The sequence below is a fragment of the Asparagus officinalis genome, chromosome 8 (assembly GCF_001876935.1).
Source record: "Asparagus officinalis chromosome 8, Aspof.V1, whole genome shotgun sequence".
Taxonomy (NCBI): Eukaryota; Viridiplantae; Streptophyta; class Magnoliopsida; order Asparagales; family Asparagaceae; genus Asparagus; species Asparagus officinalis.
The window spans coordinates 55,646,847-55,660,829 of record NC_033801.1 but is presented as its reverse complement, the minus strand read 5'-3'; the positions used below and the strand labels follow the sequence as shown (position 1 = coordinate 55,660,829).

Here is a 13,983-nt window from a genome sequence, read left to right as displayed (position 1 = left end):
TCAAGGAAAAAAGAAGAAGGAAATTACAAATATAGAGATCAGGAAACAGAGAATAATAATTGCAGACACAAAAGTTTTGACAAGATTCGAAGTAAGTCCGACTTTTATTTTTAGCAGCAACAACAGTTCTCTTATTATTTAGAAACAGGAAAAAAAACAGTAGAGACGAGAGAATTACAATCAGAATTCATCCTTGAATTCAAACTTCACGAAGTTATTAAATCATCAATCTTACATATATTTATAATGCTGCTTGCTAGAAATAGATTCCCAAAATTAAGGGGTGGGGATATCCTAGACAATATTGTATTTCAATTGTCTATTACATCCCATATTTTAAATTCCTCCGCCTCCTCCCTCTCTGCTCCTCTAAAACCAACTCTGGGCCACAATGCATGTCCCCTTCTCCAGTTCTAAACTTCTCCATTGCAAGCTAGCTCCTGCCTAACTCTTCAATTTTGAAACCACAATGGCCTCTAGAAGGCAGCTGTTTGAGTTGCTAGAAGAGAAGCAAGAGCCTTTCTTACTGCGTACTTACCTATTAGAGCATGGGTGCTCAACTAGTAAGAGCCTTCAAAGGCTCAGCAGTCGAAGGTTCAGGAGAAAAATGGCTGCTTTTAATTGTCTGAGGTCAATATTGACCAAGTTTGTTCATGGCCAGCCATCCAGCAAAGCTCCGAATTGGGATAACAAGACCACGGAGGGTGGCAGACTTAGTAGTGTTTTGAGTTGCTTTTCTGGCATCAGCTCAAGACATTTGGGTGGAGATCGCCAATGGAGATGCATGGAGATAGAGGACTCTAAGCAGCTCAGCCCTGTATCAGTGCTAGGATTCCCTGGCCACAGTACGTTTCTTTTGTCTGTGCATTATAACATTTCACAAAATCCCGCTGAGCACATTTGATAAATCTCATAAATAACGAAATTTTCAAAGAAACGTCCTAAGGGGGGTTAGTCACCTAGAACTTAAAATTAGAACTGGGATAATCTGTGGGATAAAATTTTAAGGTATTAGTCACATAGAACTAAACCTAGAACAAAATTTTAAGGTGTTAGTCACATAGAACTAAAACCAGAATAAAATTTTACAGTGTTAGTCAAGCAGAACTTTAACAAAACTAGAATTGGGATAATTGTACAAAATTATCCCATTTTTTTTATTTTTCTATACAAAAATGAGAGTTCTAGTCTCTCAAATTATTCCAAGTTTTAGCTTGGAACTATGTGGTAAAAAACTAGAACTCGTATTTATTTTGTTATTTTTTATTTTTTTTCTTTACTTATTTCCTATTATGGTTATCACCATCATTAAACCATCATCATAATAATAATTGTCAATATCTTATAGTCTAACCAAAAGTTATTTAATAGTAACGAACATTCTTATAAGCAATTATCAATTAATAATAGTAAGTTTAAAATACATAAATAGTATTTATATCTTCAAAATGCATAAATATATACTTCATGATTATAAAAATTTATCCCATGTTATTTTATCAAAAATATCCTGCTTCACAAAATTGTTCCTAGTTATCCCACTAAAATATCCCACTAGCGAAATATTATTCCACTTTAACAATTATCCCATTTTGCATGAAAATGTCCCAATTGACTAACACCCCCTAAAAACATTTGAGAAATCTCATAAATGACCTTAACGGGCAGAAATAAGTTCCAATTTATGAAAAATTACAGTTCCTTGCGAAAATTCTGAATGATGTGGGAAAAGAAGACGCAACGATCAGGTCACATGTTTAGATTTTTTAATCTATGTACACATCATTATTGTTTATGAGTTTTTTTCGATAGTCAAGAGATTTTCCCTTCTTTCCTTTCCTGATTTATAAAATTCACAAGGTTTTTGTGAATTTTACCCTTTTCCCCATTTTATTGATGAATAGTTCTGAATATTTTTCTCTTATGCATTAGGATCCGAAGAAGAGAATGAATCAACAATGTCGAGTTTCGACTCCCCGGGACAAATGCCTGAAGCCTCTAACTCTTCACATTGCTTCAAGAATCAGGAAGAGAAGCTCCTGATGGATTGTGCAAGAGAGGCAGGAGCAAAAGTTCATTACAAGCATGGACATTTGAGCTCTGATATCAGAGAAAAAGACATACATGAGAAGATTCTCGCATGGCAGAGGATACAAGGAGGCATGAGTAGCTTGTTAAAATTGTTAGGTTCAGATATTTCAGAGTTAAGGAATGAGTGGAGCCAGTTCAGAGCTGAGGTTTCAGTGGTAGGAGTTCAGATGGAAGCGTCCATATTTGAAGAGATCGTAGATGAAACTGTCTTAGAGATTTTGGGCATTCATTGCATATAAACATAGTTTTGAATTCAGCTTCTCACTGAATCAAATGATCAGTTTATTTTTTCTAGTTAGGTGGTCTTTTAATTTTCTTCGTTGCATATCACATTATTAGCTGAGGCTAGCAACGAAGTTCCAACTGAGGATACCTCTAGAAATAAAACATATGATCCTCGATCCAAGTCATAACTTCAAAATATTGAAGCCACGGAGAGATTTTAATATGATATCAAAGCAACCTATGTTCAAATCTTATAGTTAGACAGACAATTAAAAATGATTTTAAACAACATTTCTGTGTAAAATAATCAAAGGTTTGGTCCATGAAAATGACCTTCAACATGCGAGACATATTAGAGAATAATATATTTCCAACCCTCATTTTAACTTTAAAGTTTCAATGCAAAGGAAGAGATGTTGTTAGTGTAACTCAAATTCAGACTTAAACCAAGATTTTTTTAATTTTCTCTGTTGGATAGACATGGGTGAGATTGTACAATGACGATTATTTTTTGACAAGGAATTAAATTGACCACCAATGCAATCCTATTGTCTATAAAACTTGCAGTCAGCTGGTGATAAGGAAAGACACAAGTAAACTTCTATTAGGACTTTAATGGTAGGAAGAATGGAAATCATTATGTGTTCGGACTCTTATTAAGCTTTAGAACATATGGACTTATATTTCTGCTGGAACTTCTATTCCATAAGCAGCAAGGAGTTAGGGTCTTCAACCCTTTATATGTGTTAAATATAGTTATTAGGCATATTGTATCTATTTCTTTTAGTCCTACATCACTTAGGATACTAAAATCTCTTCTCTTGCTCTTGTATTTAAATATTTCAGTGCAATGAATAAAATAGTCTCTTTTTTCTCAAAAGATCTATTCTTAAAATGGTATTAGAGCCATCCTCTTGATCCCAGATAGACCTATTTCTTCTTCCTTTACATCGAGCTATCTAGGGGGTCTTGCCAAAAACTCCACGCTTCCCCTCGGTGGCCTCGACACCGAATTCAACCTTGACACACCTCCCCATCGCTCACAACCACTCATCGTCCTCTGCTCACTGTAAAACCCTTACCCTAACCTTTGCCGAACGACACTGTTCATCAGGGAGTACTGTTAACCCGCTTTCTGAGTTACTGTTCATCCTGAACCTCACTGCTTCAACATTAGGTTCGATAGTAACCTCTTCTTAGCCGCCACTATTGCTAAGGATAACCCTTGTTATCGTAGATCAGCTTTGAGCAAGTTAGACTTGCTAGTGGTCATTGTCCTTGCGGCTTCAACTATAGTCCAAAAATAACGAAATTTTCAAAGAAACGTCCTAAGGGGGGTTAGTCACCTAGAACTTAAAATTAGAACTGGGATAATCTGTGGGATAAAATTTTAAGGTATTAGTCACATAGAACTAAACCTAGAACAAAATTTTAAGGTGTTAGTCACATAGAACTAAAACCAGAATAAAATTTTACAGTGTTAGTCAAGCAGAACTTTAACAAAACTAGAATTGGGATAATTGTACAAAATTATCCCATTTTTTTTATTTTTCTATACAAAAATGAGAGTTCTAGTCTCTCAAATTATTCCAAGTTTTAGCTTGGAACTATGTGGTAAAAAACTAGAACTCGTATTTATTTTGTTATTTTTTATTTTTTTTCTTTACTTATTTCCTATTATGGTTATCACCATCATTAAACCATCATCATAATAATAATTGTCAATATCTTATAGTCTAACCAAAAGTTATTTAATAGTAACGAACATTCTTATAAGCAATTATCAATTAATAATAGTAAGTTTAAAATACATAAATAGTATTTATATCTTCAAAATGCATAAATATATACTTCATGATTATAAAAATTTATCCCATGTTATTTTATCAAAAATATCCTGCTTCACAAAATTGTTCCTAGTTATCCCACTAAAATATCCCACTAGCGAAATATTATTCCACTTTAACAATTATCCCATTTTGCATGAAAATGTCCCAATTGACTAACACCCCCTAAAAACATTTGAGAAATCTCATAAATGACCTTAACGGGCAGAAATAAGTTCCAATTTATGAAAAATTACAGTTCCTTGCGAAAATTCTGAATGATGTGGGAAAAGAAGACGCAACGATCAGGTCACATGTTTAGATTTTTTAATCTATGTACACATCATTATTGTTTATGAGTTTTTTTCGATAGTCAAGAGATTTTCCCTTCTTTCCTTTCCTGATTTATAAAATTCACAAGGTTTTTGTGAATTTTACCCTTTTCCCCATTTTATTGATGAATAGTTCTGAATATTTTTCTCTTATGCATTAGGATCCGAAGAAGAGAATGAATCAACAATGTCGAGTTTCGACTCCCCGGGACAAATGCCTGAAGCCTCTAACTCTTCACATTGCTTCAAGAATCAGGAAGAGAAGCTCCTGATGGATTGTGCAAGAGAGGCAGGAGCAAAAGTTCATTACAAGCATGGACATTTGAGCTCTGATATCAGAGAAAAAGACATACATGAGAAGATTCTCGCATGGCAGAGGATACAAGGAGGCATGAGTAGCTTGTTAAAATTGTTAGGTTCAGATATTTCAGAGTTAAGGAATGAGTGGAGCCAGTTCAGAGCTGAGGTTTCAGTGGTAGGAGTTCAGATGGAAGCGTCCATATTTGAAGAGATCGTAGATGAAACTGTCTTAGAGATTTTGGGCATTCATTGCATATAAACATAGTTTTGAATTCAGCTTCTCACTGAATCAAATGATCAGTTTATTTTTTCTAGTTAGGTGGTCTTTTAATTTTCTTCGTTGCATATCACATTATTAGCTGAGGCTAGCAACGAAGTTCCAACTGAGGATACCTCTAGAAATAAAACATATGATCCTCGATCCAAGTCATAACTTCAAAATATTGAAGCCACGGAGAGATTTTAATATGATATCAAAGCAACCTATGTTCAAATCTTATAGTTAGACAGACAATTAAAAATGATTTTAAACAACATTTCTGTGTAAAATAATCAAAGGTTTGGTCCATGAAAATGACCTTCAACATGCGAGACATATTAGAGAATAATATATTTCCAACCCTCATTTTAACTTTAAAGTTTCAATGCAAAGGAAGAGATGTTGTTAGTGTAACTCAAATTCAGACTTAAACCAAGATTTTTTTAATTTTCTCTGTTGGATAGACATGGGTGAGATTGTACAATGACGATTATTTTTTGACAAGGAATTAAATTGACCACCAATGCAATCCTATTGTCTATAAAACTTGCAGTCAGCTGGTGATAAGGAAAGACACAAGTAAACTTCTATTAGGACTTTAATGGTAGGAAGAATGGAAATCATTATGTGTTCGGACTCTTATTAAGCTTTAGAACATATGGACTTATATTTCTGCTGGAACTTCTATTCCATAAGCAGCAAGGAGTTAGGGTCTTCAACCCTTTATATGTGTTAAATATAGTTATTAGGCATATTGTATCTATTTCTTTTAGTCCTACATCACTTAGGATACTAAAATCTCTTCTCTTGCTCTTGTATTTAAATATTTCAGTGCAATGAATAAAATAGTCTCTTTTTTCTCAAAAGATCTATTCTTAAAATGGTATTAGAGCCATCCTCTTGATCCCAGATAGACCTATTTCTTCTTCCTTTACATCGAGCTATCTAGGGGGTCTTGCCAAAAACTCCACGCTTCCCCTCGGTGGCCTCGACACCGAATTCAACCTTGACACACCTCCCCATCGCTCACAACCACTCATCGTCCTCTGCTCACTGTAAAACCCTTACCCTAACCTTTGCCGAACGACACTGTTCATCAGGGAGTACTGTTAACCCGCTTTCTGAGTTACTGTTCATCCTGAACCTCACTGCTTCAACATTAGGTTCGATAGTAACCTCTTCTTAGCCGCCACTATTGCTAAGGATAACCCTTGTTATCGTAGATCAGCTTTGAGCAAGTTAGACTTGCTAGTGGTCATTGTCCTTGCGGCTTCAACTATAGTCCAAACTCAATCGCTGCAAACTCTCACCTTACGAAACCCTAGCAGTTCCTCCATGACAAACCTCTGCCTGACAACACCACCGCTGCTTCGTTGGTGTAATTTCATGAACTATTCATCATATGCACATAGGGTGTTCGACGAATTGCCTTAGCCAGATTTCTTACTCCTTGGCTAGCCTTTGGCCAAAGTCTCTCTAGCCTAACGCTTTCCACTCATTAATTCTTGCAAGATCCGGTCAATGTGCCTCCTCTAGCGACCGTAGGTCTTCCCTCTTGTGACCACCATGCGTGACCGCCGATCAGTGCTGCAATACTATACCTTGCTACTTACAAGATCCAGTCACCGTGCCTTCTTCCTTGACTATAGTTCTGCCCTTTAGCGACCACCGTGTGTGACCATCGATCACCACTGTAATAACATGATCTCAACGCCTGCAATTCTATGCACCGTTATGCTCCAATTCAATCACCTCTCGCTAAGCCATGCTAATAATCATCTATGCAAATTTGGCTCGTCTGATCCAAACTCTCAATTCTCTACTGAGCATGAGTTTGACCGGGGGTGTTAAATATAGTTATTAGGCATATTATATCTATTTTTTTAGTTCCATATCACTTAGCATTACTAAAACCTCTTCTCCTGGCCTTGTATTTAAACATTTTAGAGCAATGAATAAAATAATATTTTTTCTCCCAAAACTCTATTCTTAACAATGTGCACATTCCAAGCCAATTATCAACATCAATCTATAGAGCCCCAATCAAGAACAAAGAGTTCTCATGTTAAGCTTATTTGATATATTTCTGCCTTTTGTTCCTTTATTTGATAAAGATCGTATTAAGATTTTGGGGTGTTGGGATTGAGTGATTGAGAGATCCCCACATTGTATTCCACACAATTTAATAATATTTTCCTCTTTCACTCGTGGATGTAGGTTACAAGCTGAACTGTGTATTTCGTGTTCTTTATATTTTTATGCCCTTTCATGTGATTGATATTAGTTTATCATGTGGATTTATCATAACAGACTTTAAGTAGGAAGACAACCTGCATGTAGTTGTCTGATTTTTTTTCTTCTCAAGCTAGGAGAGAACATGTTATTGGAAATTATGGTTAAATCTGGAATTAAACAGTGGAATTTAGATGTGCTGTAATTTTAATTTTTTTCAGTTAACTATTGTGCGTTTGTGAAATGTTATGCTTAAAGTAATATTTGGTCTACTCCGGTATAAGGATCCCAATACCAAACTGTTTTTAGGAACAACAGTATAGTACTCTGGTGTGCACCAACCTAGTACTATCAAGATCTCCTCGATCTATAAGACTTTTTGGTCAAGGCAAAAGATCTCATTGATCTCAGAACATTTTGGTTCAAAACCTTTCGATTTCAGGGTTCATGCGGGCACAATTTCTACAACAGCAGCACAACAACATCAATCTGATGTTCGTTTTCCAAGCTCGCTTGTGTATACCAACGTTCGTATTCCACGCTCACGAGAGAGTTTCCACTACAACTAAGAGCTGCCCAAGGGCGCTATTTATAGGCCTCTAAGGCCAGCTCAAGAGTCACTAGCAATTAATATGACTGTTACAATTCTCAATGGTAATTAAAATTGTAACATCAATGCATTAAATTACTCTTAATGCTGTTGTAACTACAGCATACAGTAACTCCTGAATACGAGGCAATCAATGGACGCGTTGCTACAAAATGTGAGGGTCACGTCTCATCAAATCAGATGAACCTCATTTGACAAACAAACATCGTCAAACAGGCGAACCTCGTATGACAGACGAACCTCATCGAACGAGCGAACATAGTCAAACAGGCGAACCTCGTATGACAGAAGAACCTCATCGATCGAGCGAACCTCGTCAAATAGGCGAACCTCATATGACAGACAAACCTCGTCAAACAAGCGAACCTCGTATGACAGACAAACCTCGTCGAACGAACGAACATCGTCAAATAGGCGAACCTCATATGACAGATGAACCTCGTCGAATGAGCGAACCTTGTCAAATTATGAGAACGCTAGGGTCACCCTCGTGCCAATACGTAGCTCGTCTGCATGCTGCGAAGCAGCCTGTGAGGCGGCCATAGTGGCGCCAAACAGCCCCACCTCGCCCCGATACCTCCGTGCGAAGTGCGCCTAACAAAGCATCACTTAGCGCCTCAGCCCGATTAGCCCTGATCCCTAGCCCATTGGCCCACGGCCCACTGCCCACTAGAACTTATAAGGGATTAATCAAATAAAATACTTCTCGGCTTGCCGTTTGTAAGCCTCGAACAAGGGGCCTTTTGAAATACCAAAACATAAACTTTTCACTAGGCTACTAATCATTTATGAAAAGTACTTGTAGTTAATATATATATAGTTTAAAAACTCATTTTGGAAAGCAATTTTGACCAAAAAAATCCAACAATCCCCCACAAGTTTAAAAACTAGTTTCGTGTTATGGTGTCGTCGTTTCAATCGTTGTACATAAGGTAGATGTCACAAGGACTTGAATCCCCCTTAGACCAACTGAATAGAAGATAGATGTATGGTGTCGCAGAGACTTGAACCAGCACATGTCTAAAATCCAGCGATCACACATGATCAAACTCATCTGTGGTAGTTTTTACTTTGAACCACACTTGCCTTTGCTTTTGCACATTTATGGCCCTGTGCTAGTCCTCGTTTCTGCTAGGGCTCTAGGTATCTTTCCACAAGACACCATAGGAGACAGCCAAATCTTCACCCAGGCATAGGTGACTTCTTTAGGTATATTTCCTATCAAACATCCCGCATCTGAAATGCTTTGAACTCATTAAGACTTAAGAGTCATCCTCTCTCATGATAAGATTCTAGGCGAGTCCTTTAGGCGTGTTTCCTATCTAACACCTTGCATCCGAAATACTTTGGACCCATTAAGACTTAATAGCTAACCCTTTACATGATAGGATTATTAGTGAGTCATTTAGGCATGTAACCTATCCAACATCCCACATCCAAATGCTTTGGACTCATTAAGGCTTAACAGCCAACCTCTTTACATGATAGGATTTTACTTGTAAATCTTACTTGACTTTTGAACCAATCATCTTATCATTAGTAGTGTAGGCTTTGAACTAATAACTTGACAAAATGGTAAGTATTTGTAAGACTCACCAAACTTTGCAAATCTTACTTGACTTTTGAACCAGTTATCTTTATTATTAGTAGTGTAAGCTTTGAACTAATAATTGGATGAACATGGTAAGTATTTGTAAGACTCATAAAAATTTAAGACCCATTGCAGCAGATATCCTTTCAACTATGTCTTTTTTCAGACCTTTAATCAAAGGATCAGCCACATTCTCTAAAGACCGAACGTCAATCACCAAGATGACTCCTTGGAAAATGAGTTCTCTCAAATAGCCATGCTTCAGACGAATGGTCAGCTTCTTTCCATTGAACAACGAGTTTGCTACCATAGTACCCGTTGCCTGATTATCACAATAGATTGTAATTGTGCCTTGTAATTCTGTCAATGGAAGGTCTCAGAGAATATAACTGAGCCACTCAGCTTCATCTCCTGCAGCACAGAGTGCGAAGAACTCAAATTCCATCGATGACTGTGCAATCATAGTTTGCTTCTTAGATTTCCACGATATGGCAGCTCTGCCCATGGTGAAGACGAAACCTCTAGTAGATCTGCACTCATCTGATTCTGAGCACTAGCTCGCATATGAATAGCCTTCGATTACAGTTGGATATCCAGTGTAGAATAGGCCCAGACCTGTGGTTCCTTTCAAGTATCTCATCAATCTCTGGACAGCATCCCAGTGAAGCTTTCCAGGATTACTTATGAACCTACTAAGCATTCCTACAGTGAATGCTATATCCGACCTTGTGTAGCTCATCGCGTACATAAGACTTCCAATTATATTTGAGTACCTTAGCTGCTCTACTGGTCTTCCAGTGTTCGGTCGAAGCTTCTTGTTTTAATCATACGACACTGACAATTCTGGCAGGTCGTAGTAGCCATATTTCCTTAGCATGCTCTCGACATAATAAGATTGGAATAATCCAATACCCTCTTCAGAGTATATGATTTTGATTCCTAGAATCACGTCCGTAGTTTCAAGGTCCTTCATGCTGAACTAAGCTGATAGAAATTTATTGGTAGATGTTACTATCTCCAAATCACTCTCGACGATGAGTATATCATCCACATAGAGGCAGATAACCACCACATTCCCTTTAGCGACCTTGATGTATAGACACTTGCCAGACTCATTGACTTGATACAAATTGTTGCGAACAACCCCATCAAACTTCTCATGCCAGAGTTTCGGTGCCTGCTTAAGTCCATATAGAGACTTAATAAGTTTATAAACTTTACCAGTTGGAGCATCAAGTCATTCTGGTTTCTCCATGTAGATCTCTTCTGTGAGGTCTCCATTGAGAAAGGTAGTCTTCACATCCATCTGATGTATGACGAACCTTTTTATCACCGTCCATGCGATAAGCACTCTGATGGTAGTGATCCTGTAAACTGGTGCATAAATATCAAAGAAATCTATTCCTTCTCTCTGAGAGAATCCTTTTCCCACCAGTCTTGCTTTGCACTTCTCAATAGTACCATCAGGACGAAGCTTCTTTTTGAAGATCCACTTACAACTGATACACCTTGCACCTTCAGGTACATCCACCAGCTCCCAAGTATGATTTTAGATCAATGAATTCATCTTATCATCTATAGCTTCTTTCTACAGAAGAACATCTGTTGACTGCATTGCATCTTGGAAAGTCTGTGGATCTCCTTCCATATTATAGGTGATGAAATCATCTCCAAAATCTGTCTCCTGACACGCTTAAAAGATGGTTCAGTAACTCCTTCATCACTGACACTTTTAGTTTCTCGTAAAACTAGCTCCTCTGGTGCATCTGAAGTACTAACATTCTTTGCTATATCTTGCAATAATCCTTTATCTTTGATAAACTCATCCTCAAAGATTTCTACATCCCGATCATCAATGATGGAGTTGGTTCCAAGATCAAGAAACCTGCAAGCATCACTATCTTCAGCAAAGCCAAGAAACACACATCTGTTTACCTTTGGTCCGAGCTCAGGCCTTCTGATATCTGGAACTCGAACATATGTGAGACACCCTCACACTTTGAGACTATCCAAAGGATCTGGATATCCCAACCATAACTGATGCGGAGTACTATCAGTTTTGTAATAGGATACTCTGTTCAGAATCCAGTTTGCCATCAGCAAAGCCTCTCCCCAATAGTATGTAGGTAGACTGGATATGATTAGCATTGAATTCACCATCTCGGTCAATGTGCGACTCTTCCTTTCTGTAATTCCATTCGATTATGGAGAATACGGAGCAGTAGTTTCAGCAATAATTCCATATTCCTTGAAGTATGCCTCCGACTCTTTAGATCGGTACTCTCCTCCTCTGTCACTCCTGAGTCTTTTCACTTAAAGTCCAAGCTGTTTCTCCACTCAAGTCCGAAACTCAACAAATTTGCTCAAGGCTTCATCTTTAGATTTCAGCAGGTAGACGTGGTAGAAGTGAGAGTGGTCATCAATGAAGGTAATGAAGTACTTCATGCCGCCTCGAGTGACGAAGCTCTTGAAATCACAAGTATCTGAGTGAATCAAATCCAATAGGTTGTTGTTCCTTGTGACACTTGGAAATGGCTTCCTTGTCAGCTTTGTTTGTGCACAAACTTTACACTTCTCAGGTTTGTTACCCTCACATTTTAGAAGTAATCCTAACTTTTTCATGCTAGACAGCTTTCTATAATTTACATGTCCTAGCCTATTGTACCATAATATAGAGGAGTAAGCAGAAGAGGGTACTTTATTTACAACTGAGTTGTATACAATAGTACTGATCTTATACATGCCATCAATGTGATATGCATTGCCAAAATACATTTTCTTAAAAGATAACACAACCTTTCCTCCTTGGAAATCCAGCCTCATACCGGTGTCACACAGTAGGCTTCTAGAGACTAAGTTTTTGGTAATTGAAGGAACATGTTTCACATCCTTCAATGTGAGAGTCTTCCTTAAAAAAAGAGTCAGCACCACAGTCCCAGTTCTAAGAACAGGAACCACAAAACGATCAACACTTGATACATTCTCTTTGGTAGCAACATAGAAAGAGAACAAATCTCTGTTGGAGTAGACATGACAAGTAGCACCTGTATCTAACCACCAACCAGAGACTTTGCTGGGAGTTGTCACCTGAAAGAGCATAGCCACACAATTGTCAAGTTGATTAACAGGACCTTTGCAGTCTTTGGCAAAATGTTATTGCTTCCCACAATTGAAGCATTTGCCGCTTCTCTTAAAATATTTCTTCTGAACATTCAGCTTCTTTGGATTATGATTCTTCTTTTTGTTAAAAGACTTCTTTTTTTAGAAGAACTAGTACCCTTCTCAGAGTTAGTAGCCACCATGTTAGCAGATGCCTTCTACTTAGCTAGGAGCTCATTCTTTGTGCGAGTCCGAATCTCGTCCTCGATCCGAATGAACCTCTTCAAATCAAATAAAGTCACCTGTCTTTTCCTTCTTCGAATGTCTATGGAGAACGACATCCAAGATGGAGGAAGCTTGTTGATAATTACATCAGAAATGAAAGTTTGATAAAGACTGATCTTTTTATCATTTAGCTTCATAACAAGCTTTTCGAGCTCTTTAACTTGAGGCAAAACTTCAGTGTTATCTTCAAACTTGAAGTCCAGAAATTTGTCAATGAGGTGAGACTTGGAAAGCTTCTCCTCATCCTTGTATTGCTCCTCCAGAACATTCCATATTTCCTTTGCAGATGGCTTGTTGGTGTAAGTATCTACCAGATGATCAGCCAGGCAGTTATGGAGATAACCTCTGCAGAAATGATCATCTTTAGCCCAAGAGGCTTCAGACTCTGAGTCTTCTTCAAAGTTAGGTTTCTCTTCAGAAACTATATAGTAAATTTTCAGGAATTGCATCCCAAAAATCACTTTCCGACGCCACGTGTTAAAGTTAGATCCATCAAAGTTTTCTAACTTGAGACAGTCCACTCCAAGAGTCCTCGTAGGATCCATTAGTAGATCTGAAATATTGTTTTAAGATTGTTAGAAATTATGGTTAAATTTGCAAGTAAACAGTGAAATTTAGTTGTACCGTAATTTTAATTTTTTTTAGTTAACTGCTGTGCGTTTGTAAAACATTATGCTTAAAGCAATATTTAACCTACTCCTGTAGGCATATAAAATTGCTTATAGGTCCTTTAGCTCAGCTCGGCACAAACCGACGAACCAACGAGGCGACGAGATCGACGAATCGCATCAAGCGACGGAATGCATTCATACACGTGCGGGATCAAGCCAAGGGTTCGAAGAGTCAACGAGTCATCCAACCAAAGGCATACTCGGACGAATGACGATCGAATCAAGATCGGTTTCGGACTCCAACTCAGAAGCGGATTTACTGCCAAATCAGGAATCCAAATTACTGCCAAATCAGATCATCAAATCAGAGACTAAGTTAATCAAATCACGGACAGAACCAAAGGCGGAAAACACCGAAAAACCACCACCTAGAGGGCTCGGCCGAAGCCGAGCCAACTTCAGGTGGCTCGGCCCAAGCCGAGCCACCTCAAGGTGGCTCGGCCAAGGCCGAGCCACCTCCAG

At 38.0% G+C, this 13,983-nt stretch overlaps 2 protein-coding genes across 2 annotated transcripts; both read left to right on the top strand.

The window, feature by feature from the left end:
- LOC109820011 lies at nt 80-2,385 on the top strand. Its single transcript, XM_020386046.1, has 2 exons — nt 80-845; nt 1,933-2,385. The coding sequence occupies exons 1-2, from the start codon at nt 470-472 to the stop codon at nt 2,328-2,330; spliced, it is 774 nt and encodes a 257-aa protein (XP_020241635.1). The 5' UTR covers nt 80-469; the 3' UTR covers nt 2,331-2,385.
- Nucleotides 4,286-5,088, top strand: LOC109820563. The gene is made up of 2 exons (XM_020386721.1): nt 4,286-4,451; nt 4,636-5,088. The coding sequence occupies exons 1-2, from the start codon at nt 4,421-4,423 to the stop codon at nt 5,031-5,033; spliced, it is 429 nt and encodes a 142-aa protein (XP_020242310.1). The 5' UTR covers nt 4,286-4,420; the 3' UTR covers nt 5,034-5,088.

Bases quoted from the DNA above. Each gene is read 5' to 3' on its own strand.
- LOC109820011 (XM_020386046.1), top strand. From the start codon at position 470: ATGGCCTCTAGAAGGCAGCTGTTTGAGTTGCTAGAAGAGAAGCAAGAG. The intron at 846-1,932 runs GTACGTTTCTTT...CTTATGCATTAG, and splicing joins GCTAGGATTCCCTGGCCACA to GATCCGAAGAAGAGAATGAA.
- LOC109820563 (XM_020386721.1), top strand. From the start codon at position 4,421: ATGATGTGGGAAAAGAAGACGCAACGATCAG. The intron at 4,452-4,635 runs GTCACATGTTTA...CTTATGCATTAG, and splicing joins AAAGAAGACGCAACGATCAG to GATCCGAAGAAGAGAATGAA.